The following is a 15,691-nucleotide window of genomic DNA, read 5'->3' on the forward strand; positions in this document are numbered from 1 at the left end:
AAACAAAAATAATTCATATTCATATTACATCAGGGGGTTCGCCAAATAAGTTTTTGCTTTTGTGTTATTTGAGAGGAAAGTGTTGAGTTTAAATCAATCAAGAAAAGATAGAAACAGCGGTGTGAACCTAAACTTTTTTTGTCTATGGATAAAAAAAATCATCCTTGAAGTAATATGTTAAAACAATAATAACGTAGTTCGCACCCTGAAGTGTAGTTCATAAGTGAAAAGTTTCGTTTACGTCACAATGACGTTGCATAAAAGCAAAAAAAAAAAAAAAAAAAGCTCTCTAACTGTGAGCAGCTGAGCGAAACCAGCGTGTGAAACCCGAAAATTGTGTCTCGGTGCCTCATGAAAGCTGATTCTACACTTTAATCCGACTGGGCTCTTACTCTGGGAGTCCAGTGTAAACACAAACCTCTGAGCTCAGAGTGTTTTTATTGTCGAGCCACCGTTTAACATTGTTAGAGGAGTTTGCAGCATCTGCTAACAGCAGCTAGGCTAGCTCAGCGAGCTAACCGGCAGACCGTGTTTACGGTCATCGTTAGCTGACCGGCTATGAAAGAGCTTTGAAGGTGGTCCGTTAATGATTAGTGAAAACAGATGATTGCGCAGTGAAGTGAGGCCACGGACGCCTCAAGTATACGACAGGAAAGAAAACAAACCTTTGCATCAAGCTATCGTTAACGGTTAGGTTTTAGCTAACAGTAGCTAGCATTAGGTAGCTTAACCCAGGTGCTTCAACGGTCACTTCGAGTTGCTCTGGGACAAGAGATGGCCAGTAACGGAGAAAACACACCGGGACAAGTGTCCTGTTCACGTCGCCACAAGTCCGAGTCAGAGTCCGATGGTGACCCGACTGTCAAAAGCTTAGCACGGCTGTGCAGCAGGGATGTAGAGGAGCGAGCAGCGGCTCTGGAGGAGCTCAGCCAAGGGGTCCTGCTGTGTTTAGAGCTGAACCGGCCCGGTTCGGCACGGCTCAGTAAACAAACACTCCTTCAGCTGCTTCGGCTGTCCCGGTCATGTCCGCTGCAGGAGGTACGAGAGAGAGCAACCGAGCTGCTGCGAACCGCACAGGTAACGTTGAGATATTATATTATTTTCTGCTTCATAATGTCTGTTGAAACACAGATGGACCAATTTACCAGCAACGAGTAAAGATACTGCAACCAGAAACATGCACAAGGTTCACGAGTATCCTGAAAAACACTTAGAAGGTATTGAATCCATCAATCTAAAAATAAGGCCCTAAGTGGTATTAACATGTCTTAAAGTCTTTCAAAAGTCATGAACATGCAAATACAGAGGAAGTAGGATTTTTAGTTTGACTGATGTTGCATTGTAAAGGTTCAAATAATAATAATTTACCGAAAGCCTTTTGCACCAAGAAGTTATGTTTTACGTCACAATACATATTTGTCAAATATATTCCGTATTTTATCGATGAAAATTTAGAAAAACTCTTAAATTTCATTACGAGTGGCATTAAAAAAGGTTTTAAAACGCATTATAAACCCTTTTCACTAAGCTGTAGGGACCAAGTGAATGATTGATTATTAGTCCGGATAACCTTGCAGCTGCTCAGCCACAGTTATCAGCTGATTACCATTTTCTATCAGATTGCTGAATATTTCATCAGACGTTGAACTGTATGAGGTGATGCAAGACTCTGCTGCGGTGTGCACAAACAAGCAGGCCGGACACGCCCCCTCCCGGTGCCCTGAAAAACACGGGACACACCCCCGAGCCTTTTCACAGCCGCTGTTAGCTTGGAGAAATACAAAGGCAGGCCGCGTCTGACGCATTTTTATTTGTCTCGTCTGTTGGAAATAACAAGCGGTGAATTGAGGTGTTTTGCTGCCTGTTTTCCGATGATGTCGGTGAGTTTAATTCATGCTTTGGATACAGATTTTATGGGCTGAGAGTTATGAAACTAGGTCTCCAGTTACAGTACAGCTGCTACAGCACAAGTAGGTCTTGTCAAGTTCAAGGAGGTTGAAGCTTTTCTCCTTTATGTTCAAATGACCTTTATTATGTGCATGATATAAAGAAGAAAACACACTGTTGTTTCATTGTAAATCTTCAGTTTGCTCAAAACTTTAAAATTTCTAACATGATGTTTTGTATAAGAGGATTTTAGATCAATATAATAGAGTTGTTTATCAACAGAAAAATAACTAGCTATGTTTATTCCGTCTTGTGAAGGGCTCATTGTGTGAGTGGAGTGTACTTTCAACCAGAATATATAAAATGTAAGTCTCCTTCAAAAACAACCCAAGACACAGTGTAGGATTTATGTGATCATTAGAAAGACTTAGCAGCGCTTTTACTGTTTTGTCTTCATAATCAGCAACTATTTAAATATTTTTTGGTTTATAGTTTGTCATTTTTTAAGCAAAAAATGCCAAACGCCCTTGTTCCAGCTTTTCAGTTGTGAGATGTTGCTGCTTTTCGGTTTTGTGTGATGGTAAACTCAGTAGATTTGTGTTTTGGACTTTTGGTCAGACACAACAAATCAATTAGGTTACATTATCCTGGGCAAAATTTGTTTCTATTTTATTGTATGAAAAATGTAACTGTGTGTGTCTTCTTTCTTAGGAACAAGGAGTTGAAGTTCCTCGGGCTCTGGCATCAGGACCAAGTGCCTTTATTCCTGCAAAAGAGGTGTGTATGGCTTGTTTTTAAAGTACATCTGTTTGCTCCATTATATCAGCTGGTATATATTTCCAAATGAAACGCTTGTTTAAAATTGTCTTCTGGATACATAGTTGTGAAACGTGTAAAAGAAACAGAAGTGTTTTTCTTCTAATTGATCAACATTTTTCTCTTTATTGCTACATAATGCTTATTGATGAAACTATTCATATTCAAGATTTGGTTGCACAAGTTGACTTCAGTGTGGCACACAGCTGGCCTCCATGTCTAATCCCAAGATTTGACTGGGCATGTTGCAGGCTGGTATCATGATAAATGGTCAAATAAATGCTATTATAGGCAGTGTAGCTCAGTGTTCTGCCGCAACACTACAGGCCTGTTGCTTCATGTCATGAAAAGAGGCAACAGCAGAGATGTGTTGCAAAAGCCAGTGACTAGAAATGCTGATTTCGTTTGTGACTCACTTAAAGCTTTCCACTGGAGAACATGGGGGTTTTGTACCAGCTCTTTAAAGCTGCTGATTTCCAGCTTCAAGACAAACATTTTTTAAGTGAATCCTTGGCAATCTGTCCACAAGCACAGTTAGATATATATAAGGAGTTGAGTTTTCAACTGGTTGTCAGTTTTGAACATGCGTTTTGTCTCATTCTCCCTCTTCAGATGTTGAAAGATCCTGGGCCAGACCAGGACATCCTTATCGAATCTTTCCTGTCACTGGGTCGCGTGGACCACATCACCATGGTGATGGCACTGCACCCAGCCTACCTAAGCTGCTTCCTGAGGACCCAGCATGCTTTGTTGGAGATGGATGGCCCCTTGCCCTGTCACTGGAGACATTACATTGCTGTTATGGTAAGAAAACCACAGTATATGACTGTTAATTAGTGACATATATCAGCACTTATAGATCAGTTTTAGTAACTGTAATAACAGCCTTCTGAATGTAATATTTTACCTTTATCTTAATTTTGAACAGACACAATTAAAAAAACACTTGAAGTTTGACAAAATGACATTGACTAATTTGCAGTCAAATGAATGTACAATGAGAATCAGCAGTTTCCGACTTCCAGGCAAAGTAGTTGTTGTAACTGACGTCAGCTTCAGTAATTCTCAGTGTTTGGTGACTCAGTCGAGTTTTTTGGTTGTCGCAGTACAGCCAGTATACAAGACAAAAGTACACTACACACAACATACACAACATACAAACACAACATAAAAAATAACGCCCAAACTATTTTGTATATTTAAAAAAAACTAATCAAACAAAGATAGCTTTGAATACAAAAGGCATGATTGTGTTTTCTTTGCTTTTTCTCAAACTCCCTTTGAAATACTAAGGTCTTAGCAGTGTCTCATATTAGTCAATAAAAAAGTTCAGTTTTCTGAGTGAATGGAGGGATGTTGGTCATAGTGTGTGTTCCTAGATGTAAACACATTATTTTCTTCCAATGAGGTTGAAGTACTTTTAACAGCAACTATAACTGGTTAGCTTATAATTAATTGTATATACGTTTATTTCAGTTAACAAAATGAAACTATATAGTCCCTAATGTGATGCAAGCACTGTATATTGTTGCACTGATTGGTGTGTTGCTCTGCATTATGTTGCTGTCAGTCAGCCCTTTCTGACGGGGAACTCACGCCGTTCTCTCGCTCTCTTTAAAGCCTTTGACAAAAAAATGGTAATTTTACCTTGCAGAACACAGGAGTTGCTGGTTTTCCGCTGCCTCGATCAGATGGTTTGTTTTTGTTATTGTGTGACTTGGTGTTTTAAAGGGTTAATTCACATTCACCAAAGTCACACAATTACACAAACTAACCGATCAAGGCAGCAGTAGATCAGGAACTCTGTTCTATCAAAGGAGTCTGGTGGCTTTGAGGAGAGCATAGATGGCATCAGTTTACTGTTGGAGAGGGCTGTTTGACGGCAAGGTACAGCAGGGAAAATATTCTTAATATAGCGTACACATAAACTGATATAAAACTGCTATCAGAAGCTAAAATACGTTTTGCTGCAGACCTAGTCCACAGCAGTGCCTGCTCCTCTTCTCTCTCTGGGGTTGTGCAGATCTCCATCTACTGCAGTCAAAAAAAAAAAGCTAAAAAATCGGAACTATTTTTTTAAATATAATTTCTGTGGTTCCTTAAAAGTGAATAATTTGATTTGCTACTAACGCTGTAGATCGGCACTTGCACAAACAACCATCATTGGACTATGTGAATACAAATAGATCCAAGTAATATTGGTGCACACTAAAATTTTCCTTTATTAAAAACAGATGATTGTTGCTTAGATTTCCCATCATGGTATAAAGCGGTGGCACTGGGGGTGAATTCATAATGTCAAAGTGATTACTTTACAATCTAAATCATAAGCCCTTTAGTAAAGCATTTAAGGGTTAGCCACCAAGTGTTCGTCTTATATTTATTTACGTCAATATTAATTCTTCTTGTGTCAAATGAGGCAGCAATAACAGCAGCTATAAAGGCTCTAAAGCCTGTAATTGGATTGTGAAAGGCCACAGTCACAGGGAGTCTATCCTTTCAATGTTCAGGCCAGATATTGCATGACTAATAGCCTAAACATTCAAAGTAATGGCAGACTCTGCAGCTATTATTTTCTGTTTTTGTAACCAAGTCAAGCGTGCCAAAGTGTTTATATGATTTCTTTCTTCTACACACACACACACACACACAAACACACCTTGTTATTTTATGTGATACCATTATCCCCCGCCTCCACTAGTAGTTGGACAAAAACAGTATTGCAGTATATTAATATTGCACTGCAGTCCAGTGCTTTTACAGTCCCAGTGAGTTTAGCTGTAGTGATTAATAAATGCATTCAGACTTGGTTGCTGGCTCAAGCAGCTCTTTTAGTAAACTGATATCACTACACTTCTGCTTTTCTACATTTCCAACAGAACCTCTCAATGCCAAAGCTGTGTGGAAACACCAGTCGCTAATAAAATGAGTGGAGTTGAGTTTGATTTATGTGTGCCAGTTACAGTTGCAAGCACTGACAGTAATGATTATTGTCAGCGCTTGTTCCTTAGCAAACAGTAATAAAAGGTCTTGTTATTTTATTTTGCTGGAGCTGTAAAAATGGTAAATGGGGACACAAACTGTTACAGCTACATATGTTTAACAGTTCATTTAGCTTTTTCTTTATTTTAAAAGCCATTTCACACTATAATCTACACATGTTGAGCCAGATGTTAATATGTGCTGTCATCTTTATGCTCCACCTTAGAGCTGTATCACAGGTTGTTGCCTCATCAGGGTTTCAGGGTATCTTCAACTAATTATTGAAAGTGAGTTCTTTAAATATTGACTGATGCTTCAGATTTGGGTTGTACCCTGACTTATCCAGTTATCTAAAAGTTGTGCTTTAAAAACCTAGATAAGTTATTATAAAGCACTGCAGGCAAACGTCAAGTGTACAGATAGACCTTAGTTTCCTCTAAAACAGTAATACCATGAAAGGGACTAAGATAGTCATGTAGATATTCAAATCATGGGCAGATCATGAATCAGTGGGCCCCTGGGCACAGATATGCAAGGGGCCCAACCACCTCTTAACAAATTTATGGTGGTTTTACATCAATTTGTAGTTATTATGCGTCTTTGTGTGTGTGGTTTTTTTTTGTTTTTGGTCCCTTCACTGTCTTTTTTTTGTTGTTTTGTGTCTATTTTGTAGTCGTTTGGGTCTCTTTTAGATAATTTTATGTAGGGGTTGACAGATTACCAGCCTGGCGATTACAGGGGCAGAAAGTTGGCATTTTATCTGTATTGGTGTTTTATGTTAATGGTCATTGATAAATTAAAAAGTGCAAAGAAAGTGTCAGCATGGGAGGAACTTTTCCTTTGTGAAACCTCAGGGAGCTATTTTTATTTATCCATTTTTAATTTAAATTTTCACTTGACTTTATTCAAAAAAGAAAAGTTGCTGGGAACTTGATTTATATGATGCTGAAAGTCTCTGTTTTGATTTAACATTTGCCAAAGGTATTTTAACAAAGTTTTGTGTTGGAGTGTTATATTCCAAATTCTAAATATTGACAGAAAGCTTTTCGTTTTCATTGTATATGCATATCAGTTCCAAATATTGGTTATGGGTCTCATAAACTACTAATAATCAGTTCAATAATCAGTTCAGCTCTATCAGTCGACCCCTGATTTTGTGTCTCTTTGTAGTCTGTTGTGTCTCCTTGTGGTTGTTTTGTGTCTATCTGTAGTTGTTTGGATCCCTTTGAGGTCATTAAGTGTCTTTTTTTTGGTCGTTTTCTATTGTTTTGTTGTCAATTTGTGTCTTCTTGTGATTGTTTTGTGTCTCTTTGCAGTCATGTCCGTTTGTCTTGTTATTTTTTGTTTCTTTGCTGTTCCTTTGTATCTTTTTGAGGCAGTTTTGAGTCTCATCATCTTTTGCACACATTAATTTAAGTGTCATTATGCATATGAAGGGGGCTGACACTTGCACACACTTGCCTGGTAGGCCTGTTTAGTAATCCATCCATGATTCCAATCAACAGTTGCGAGTACATTTTAGGATACTTCAGTGGTTAAAGTCAACTATTACACAAAAATGCAAATGTTGAAAGTGATAGAAAAGTCAGGAACAAGATTCTTCTAAGGTTGTAGGAATCCAAAAATCAAGAAAAATTGAACGATCCTAACTGAGAAGAAAGATGACAGGTGCAAAATGAACTTGGCAGGTCATTCTGTACTTGAGGGTTTTCCAGCCACTGTATCATAGCGAGCCACTAACAGGGTCTGCCAAAGACTGTGATCCTCTCATAAACATTTAATGACTCTCATTGCTCATATACTCAGCACATTAGCTGCCCTTTCTCTGTAGAAATGCCAGTCATTACACTTAAAATGATCCACTGCTGGAGAAATTTAGTTGTGTTGCTTTAACCTCTGAGCCCTATTTTTTATTCATGAGCACCAGCAGTTCTTATGCATTATGTAGTTGCTATACACAGACATTTTTATGGATGTGGCCCCATGTTTGACTCCCAGGCTGCAGCCCGACACCACTGCTCGTACCTGGTCCAGCAGCACAGCGCCGGCTTCCTGGAGGCTGGAGGGGAGGAGAGCTGGTTGAGCGGCCTTGAGCATGCTCCCACCAAACTCCGCAGCCTGCAAACACTCAACAAGCTGCTGGCACACAGACCCTGGCTCATCACACAGCAGCACATCCAGGTCAGACACAACACCCACTCCATCCCTCCCTGTGTCTCACTCTCCTGCTCTCTCCTCTGCTCCTAGTGTGTCATCATATAATAGTAATATGATTTGATGCATCGGATTTCTGACTTAGGCTGCATCTGAAATCAATCACCCACTCACTACATACACACACACACACACACACATATATATATTTATAATCTACTGTAATACAACAGTCCATGAATAAATACAACCTCTGTGGTGTTTTTTTAGGCTTGTCAGGTGTTCATGTAATGTTATCCTTTGTATTATGTTTTCATTACTTACATCAGAATGCTAACATGGTCACACGTGTTTACAGGTATAATGTTTATATTGTTTACAGTCGTTGTTTGTGTGAGCATGGTAGCAGTTGTAACTCTGAACACAGAGTGAGTGCAGCTGAGGCTGGACGTGAATATCCTTCTAATCAGGAGAGACTTCATGTAGAGTGAACAGTAATGTATTATGCAGTGCACAATAAAGATGAATAGTGAAAAGTTCTTTGGGGATTAGACTCCATCATGACGTGTATATGGCGCAAAAGCTACTGACAGACGTAGAGGGGGACCAATAGAATTAATCTATGAAAAAACATGAAAACAGTGACACGTGGAGATACGAGGTTTGCGCCCGACAATGACGATATGTAGGGGGTAGCGGCCCCATGTTTGTTCAGGAAACAGTCCCCCAGATAGAGTCACTGGTTGTGGAGGTGAAGAGACAGTTGTTTGAAGGATGACAGGGTTTGGAGCAGGACTGGGCAGTGGATGCGCTGAATAGCGGAGGTGAATGGCGTGGAGGAGGGTCGTATCTGTTCACCCAGAAATGACAACTGACAGCAACAGAGACGAGAGCAGTGTTACTTTTTGAAAGCAATCACATGATTGGCTTTGGGAGATTGTGGCAAAATCTGGTTGGATACATTTAGAGTGACGACCATGGTCAGCTGATAGAGTAGAAACTGGAGATTGATTTTGGATTGAAATGAAATTGCAAAGAGAGTCTTTCTCACTAAACTTTCGTCACACGTTAGGAACGTGTCTTAGGTTCAAGAACACTGGGTGCTTAGCCCCGACCTCCGGGGGATCCAGTTCAGCACCTTATTTACACCTAAAACCTTTTTTTCTTTCCAGATTATCTATGAATTGAGATGTTGAAATTGATCGTAGTTGTTACTAATTTGTATTAAATAGAAACAGAAAACTTTACGTCTGCTATCATTAAAAATGTATTGACTAGTGTTGGAAAAATGGTTAAATGTATGTATTGATGTTAACAGTGGTGAAATGTACATTTATTCAAGTAAAAGTATGAATGGAATGAGAGAGATAATTAGATCCAGGGCTTTTTATTATTAGAGGTATTCTTATTTTTAAAACGTATACTGTGTGTAACCTACATATTTCTACAAAACATTTAGGGCTGAACCCTCAGACGCCCGGGCGTTACGACGCCACTGCGAGTTGTCATCAGCTTTGCAGCGATTTGATTATAAACCAAAATGAAATATTTATAAACTTGGCAGTGCTTGATAAAAAATTGAGGATCACCAAAACAATTCAGTACAATTCATCCTGAGGGGAATTTGAATATCTGGACAGAATTTCATGACAATCTCCTCGACAATATCTCCTCATGTAGATACTGAAGGCTTTGATTGATTTCAAGTGACAATGTATGATGGATTCAGAATGCATACAGCAGTTGCAGGATGTTGTGTTTTTGTTGTGCAAACTGCAACATAGTAAAGTCAGAACTATTAACAAAGTCTGACTTTTTTTAGTCACAGAAAGTTTTATTATGTGTCTTGGAAAACTTTTGAAATTTAATCCATGAAATTGTGTGGGTTAACAAGTGTTATTAATTGTTAGAATCGTTAGTATGAACTAACTAACTTTTTTAATCGGTCCTGTCCCGTTCATGACAGTGTGTGCTGACTGCAGTGCTCTTTGATGCCTGTTGAAGAGTTAGAGACACAGATTCAGCAGTGCATCAGTATGACAGTATATGAAAAAGTCAGATCATAAGGGAAATTAAAACTGGAATACCAGACGAACTGATATCATATCAAACCTACCATATGAAACTTCACTTACCCAGCGCCCGTCCCTCTGTCCTGCAGGAGCTGGTGTGTCCCGGAGCTGAGGCTCGCTGGTCATTGGCTGAACTCATACACGTTGTGGTCCTGATGGCACAAGCTCATTCGCTCTGCTCTTTTGTGTGGGGCTGCGGCCTAAACCCCGAACCCGACCACATTGGAGGCTATACTTACCAACTTCCATCACCCAGTCACATTCCTCGGAGCCCTCATAGCCCCCACAGCCCTGCTCATGAGGACGGAAGGCAAGAGGTGAGTAAAACAGTCATTTTTCACTACAGGTCTGACGGGTCTAAACTTCACAATGTCAACAGGAGAAGAACAAAGAGCGTTGTTTCACCAGTCAAGCTGGTTTAGTAAAGTAAAACCACAGGGCTGACTTTCTATATTTGATTTACTGTTAAAAACAAAGTGCTAAGTCAATTCCCAAGCCCTTCTCTCTTTCGTTATCTTCCCCAGTTGGTTGATGGAGCGATGGAGGTGGAGGTGTTGATGCAGAGGATGGTGGAGCTGCAGCAGCAGGAGGAGGAGTGCACACAGGAGGAGATGGTCACTCGCTTCGAGAGGGAGAGGAGCGAGAGCATACCGACTGGTACAAACATGCACATGCATCACTCAGTCTTTCACTCAGTTGGCATTTGTTTACTCACTATTTCCTCTTTGTGGTGTTTGTTCAGCGGTGGTGCGCGGAGCACCACCTGACCTGGTGCTGCGTTTGGTGCAGGATCCAGAGTTCAGATACGAGGACTTTGCCCCCAAAGGAGAACAGGCACCACCCACCATGAGAGCCCAGGTAGTTTGGAGCCTTTTTGGAGTTATTTCTCCATATTTTTTACTTCGTACAGTGCCTGTTAATTTTTTATGCTAAGTTTCATAGTCCTGTGTTTTTGTTGATGCCTGTGTCTGATGTGTGCAGGACTATTCGTGGGAGGACCACGGCTTCTCTCTGCTCAACAGACTACTGCCAGACATGGGACAGCTCCTAGATGAAAAATTCCAGGTACCCTCAACTCTAACCTTGTCGAAGTACACTACACAGGGTTCCCATGATCATGAAAAACCTGGAAAAGTCACATTTCACATTTTCCAGGTCAGGAAAAGACATGGAATAAGTAAAAATAATTGTAGGTTTTGGAAAAGTCATTGAATTAGAACCTTTGAAACCTTAGTAAACTGGATTTATTCCTTTCAAAACAGGGAAAAGGCAACAAGCCAATTATAAGACAAAAATTAGCCCAAAATTTGCAAGAAATATGTACGAGCAAATTACATAAGCAAAAAATAATAATAATAAAAAACAAGGAAATGACCTGAATTTTATTATTTTGAATATAGAATTATGTTGATTATAGTTTCCTCAACATTTTCTCCAGCTTTTTTAACACAAGTTTCTAAAACTTCTAAATTCTTGTTATTTGCAGGACAAATTCATGCCAAGTTGCTCATTGAAATCAAACCAACTTGCTCAGCACGCAGAATACCTGTGGAAGGCATCTGAATGCAACACAAGAAAATAAATGACCATCCAATTTTTAAAGGGTTAAAAATAGTTGAATAGTTTTTTTTTACAGTAATCTTGCATTGATAACCTTCCACACAATGTAACATAGTTGGTGGTCCAAGTGAAAAACTAGATCGTTTTACTTTACTAAAAATTACTCAAATGAAACATACAAGAACAGTATTTAACCCTTTAATTGATCCTCTCACATCTCGTATACATGCGGCCTGAAACAAGAGATGCATAATTCCCTACACCACGCACAGCTCCGCTAAGAGATAAGGAGTTCACACTGGGAAATAGTTATGACCAAAATTACTAGAATGTGGGGAACAACACAAAAAAGAATTAAAGCCGGTGCCAACCAGGTCATGAAATTACTCGTTGGTATCTTGTTCAGACTTGAGAATACTGTATACATGAATTTATCAGATTAATTGAGCATATAGCCGGTTTGCAATCATGTGACTATCATGACGCGTTGTCCAGACCTCCTAACGTTACATGGCGACCTAATGAAAGCATGCAAGAGTCTCATGGACTGTTTTGTGTGCGGTTGGATCCACGACTAAAATGACTGTTGTCTTGTTTTTGGCCTGGTCAGTAAATGATCTTGAGTATAACTGTTTTGTTTTTTTTTTATAAATTCAACTCTGTACATGGATGCACCACTGCCAAGCTAAAATTACTAGGCAACAGTAGAAAACTTTAGCTGCTAATTTTTAAGTAAAGTTAAAAAAAAATGTTCTCGGAGGTCTGGTGATTCGGTGATAGAAATCTGGATGACGAAAAACACTAAAAAGTTGTCCCAGCAAAGGCATGTTTTATACAGTGCTTTAACATTAATGTTTGAAATTAGTTCATTCAGCGCTTCGAGACTGAAGACAGAGATTTTTTTATCCACATCTGCCACTGTTTGATTTTTTTTTTTATATACTTCTCCCCATTGCATGTTATTGTCGGGATTTTAAATGTGCTGTTTTTTCCCCAATTTGAATGATTGAAACAGCTGTAAACAGCATAAGTCGTAGGTCTTTGTGTAGTGTTTGTAGTCTCTGCCTCCAGTTAACTGTCCTCCATCTGGACATCGCACAGATGTTTGATGTCATATGCAAAGAAGCTATTGTAATGAGATTAAACGGCATCTTTGCAGGTTGTGAGCAACTTGACCTACCACAGGATGGCCATGCATGAAGGTGTGGACACTCACACTCTGAGAAAAGCTCTGTGGAACTACATCCACTGTCTGTACGGGATACGGTCAGTGCCACACACTTTTAAAAATCACATAATCAAAGTTTTAAATCGTTTTTTTTTTTTTTTTACTTTCCTGTGTCACTAACATTTTATCATTTCACCTGTGCAGCTACGACGATTACGACTACGGCAGTGTGAATGTGTTGTTGGAGCGCTCCCTGAAGGTTTTTGTTAAAACCATGGCCTGTCACCCCGAGCAGACCACGGCACGCGTTTACCACGCCTTCTGGAGACACTTCAGACACTCCGAAAAGGTGCGAACAAGTCCAAACACACACCCGACCCTGCCTCTTCAGCCGCACAATGAATGAATCATTTGACATTTTAACAGGCTGTGTCTCTTTGGTACCTTCTCGACAAAGAATGAATCATTTGACATTTCAGCGTGTCCTCTCTTTTTTTTTGCGTCTTTTTAAAAATGTCATTAGAGACGGAAGCATTGGATTGCAGACAGGGCTTGCAAGTGTGTGACCTAGTAACCTGAAGGTAATGACATGCATTTCTTTCCCCCTGCAGGTTCATGCAAACCTTATAGTGATGGAAGCCCGGCTACAAGCAGCCCTTCTCTATACCTTACGAGCCATCACACACTACATGAGATGACACGCTCACTCATACACATTCTTGCAGATGCTGAGCCAGCTGTGACGTTCCACAGCCCAAACACAACATGGAAAGACAATCTTACACACACACACACACACACACACACACACACACACAAATACAAATACTACAGTGAATGTTTCTTTATGCAGATCTTGTGTTTCAGTGTTAATGTTTTGATGCTGCTTTGCTACTGGGATATTCAATATTTAAAATTTGTTACTTATTTTGCACTGAAATGTTAGGGTTTTTTTCCCGCACTTGAGCGCCAAGTGTTGTTGTGAATATCTTGCACATGTTTCTGTCACACCTAGACATATCGACATGCTTACATGCCAGCTATGCAGGTGCAATCAGGTCTGGTAGAAATCATTATCATCATGGTTCAACTGTTTGACATGTCTGTTTGAGCTACTAATCCATCACCCACAAACAGCTGCTGTTCACCAAACCATGACTACTAATGTCTCTGTCCTCTCTGTCTGCAGCACACGGAGGCTGAGATCAAAACACAAATAACTTGTATTTTTATATACAATAAAAAGTTACTTTATCAAAATGAAAACAGTGTTGTGTCTGAACGTCATGTTCTGGCAAAGACAGTCAGACAGAACAATTTTTCATCTGCTGCTTGTAATCTGATTTGAAGACTAATAAGACTTTGCTCTATTTACTTAACAAAAACTTTAAATGCAGCGCTTTTGTTTTTGCTCCCATTTTTCACAGTTTAAAGTTAAAGATTTAAGACTTTTATAATGTGCTCTATAAATATGTTATATATTATATTATATTATATTATATTATTAGAATACAAACATACACCTCACAAAGCTACATAAATCACATATGAATGTGAGTATCAATAACATGTTTTTTTTACATTTAGGTATTTGATAAAAAAAACTTCCAGGGCTAAAAATCAACAAAGATTGTGCATTATATCCTCCAGACTTTTGCAAGCATGGTCTTGAAGTTGGCACTAAATTTCATTCTAGGTGGTAATAACAAGATGGTGCAGGTTTTGAGGGGGTGTGCCATTGGCATGCGGACTGCAGGAATGTCCACCAGAGCTGTTGCCGGTGAACTCAGTATTCATTTTTCTACCATAAGCTGTCTCTAATGCTGTTTCCTTGAATTTGGCAGTACATCCAGCCAGCCTCACAATCGCACAAGTCGATTACGATAACAAACTGCTGTCAGGTCAAGGCCCTGGTGAGAACAAGTTTGCTTCCCTGAGACGGTTTATGAAAGTATGGACAGAAATTATTCAGTTTTAAAAACAAATAGTTGCATCAACTGTCCAGGTGTCCGGTCTCAGACAATCTGGCAGGTGAAGATGCTGGATGTGGAGATACTGGTTTGGTGTGGCTGTGTAAATTTCAGGGAAAACTCTATAGTGACCATCCCAAGGCACACCTGTGTTAATGATGCTGTTAAACCCTTTGGAATATGAGCATATTGGTTTATTGAAAAAAAAAAAAAAAAACACGGAGAGGTCAATGGACAACTTAACACACAGCTCATAAAAGCAAGAATTTAGTTTAAAAAAAAAGTTATAAGAAAATTAACTGAAAATAAGCAAAAGTAGAAAAGTAAAAAACAATTAAACAAGAAAATGACTTGAAAAAAGTGCCAAAAATTAATAACTGAATGATTATCAATATCGTTTTCTGGACATTTCCCTTAGATTTTTTTTTGAGAATTTGAATAAAAATAATTTAATAATTCTTCCCTATTTTCTTCCCTACCTTTAAGTTTTCATCGCCTTTTACTAATTTCTTGCAATTTTTGGGTCATATCTTGCCAGGTTGGCTGTTGCCTTTTCCCTTGTGTGTTTGAAAGATATCCAACCAATGTGCTCAGGTTGCAAACGGTTTAAAACTTGTGAAAGGCGCCTTACCGCAGCACAGAAAAACGGATGTCGACCCAGGTGTTAAGGGGTTAAATAATCATCATCTTGATATGCCAGGCTTGCCAGGTGGATGGATTATCTTGGAAAAGAAGTGCTCACTTCGCACGGATTTGAGCCAGGAATTTGAGAGAAATATATCTATTGAGCGCATAAAATGTTTTAGATCTTAAAGCTGTGGAAATTGGAACAAAAAACATGAATTTTGTTACATTTTTGACTGCGTATTTTGAGACTTTATTTCTCGTGTTGACAATCAAAGAAACTCGGATGGCCGTGTTGCTGCTGGAGTTTCATTGACACGCCACAAGATGGAGACAAAGACTTGGATAAATGTGAAATAGCACTGCTGCTCACTTTGCCAAGTCACTCTTCAAGGTGAATTGCAGAAGAGTGGCAGCTCACCTGTCCTCTTTCTTGAGTTACAGCTGAATGAGCGTGA

General features: G+C 39.3%; 1 protein-coding gene across 2 annotated transcripts; it reads left to right on the forward strand.

Moving 5' to 3' along the window:
* The first annotated feature begins 269 nt into the window (after window positions 1-269).
* Window positions 270-13,905, forward strand: sesn2 (sestrin 2). 2 transcript variants are annotated; one of them, XM_042507095.2, is made up of 11 exons: window positions 270-1,077; window positions 2,599-2,664; window positions 3,316-3,507; window positions 7,684-7,866; window positions 10,001-10,228; window positions 10,436-10,568; window positions 10,654-10,769; window positions 10,893-10,976; window positions 12,631-12,737; window positions 12,844-12,988; window positions 13,251-13,905. In XM_042507095.2, exons 1-11 carry the CDS (start codon window positions 775-777, stop codon window positions 13,335-13,337), a joined length of 1,644 nt encoding a protein of 547 aa, XP_042363029.2. In that variant the 5' UTR covers window positions 270-774; the 3' UTR covers window positions 13,338-13,905. The 2 variants fall into 2 exon arrangements, with proteins under 2 accessions (XP_042363029.2, XP_042363030.1); XM_042507096.2 differs by lacking the exon at window positions 270-1,077 and adding an exon at window positions 1,729-1,880.
* Window positions 13,906-15,691: the final 1,786 nt, after the last annotated feature.

The sequence above is a fragment of the Plectropomus leopardus genome, chromosome 17 (genome assembly GCF_026936395.1).
Source record: "Plectropomus leopardus strain MGB_pleo_1.0 chromosome 17, ASM2693639v1, whole genome shotgun sequence".
NCBI lineage: Eukaryota > Metazoa > Chordata > Actinopteri > Perciformes > Serranidae > Plectropomus > Plectropomus leopardus.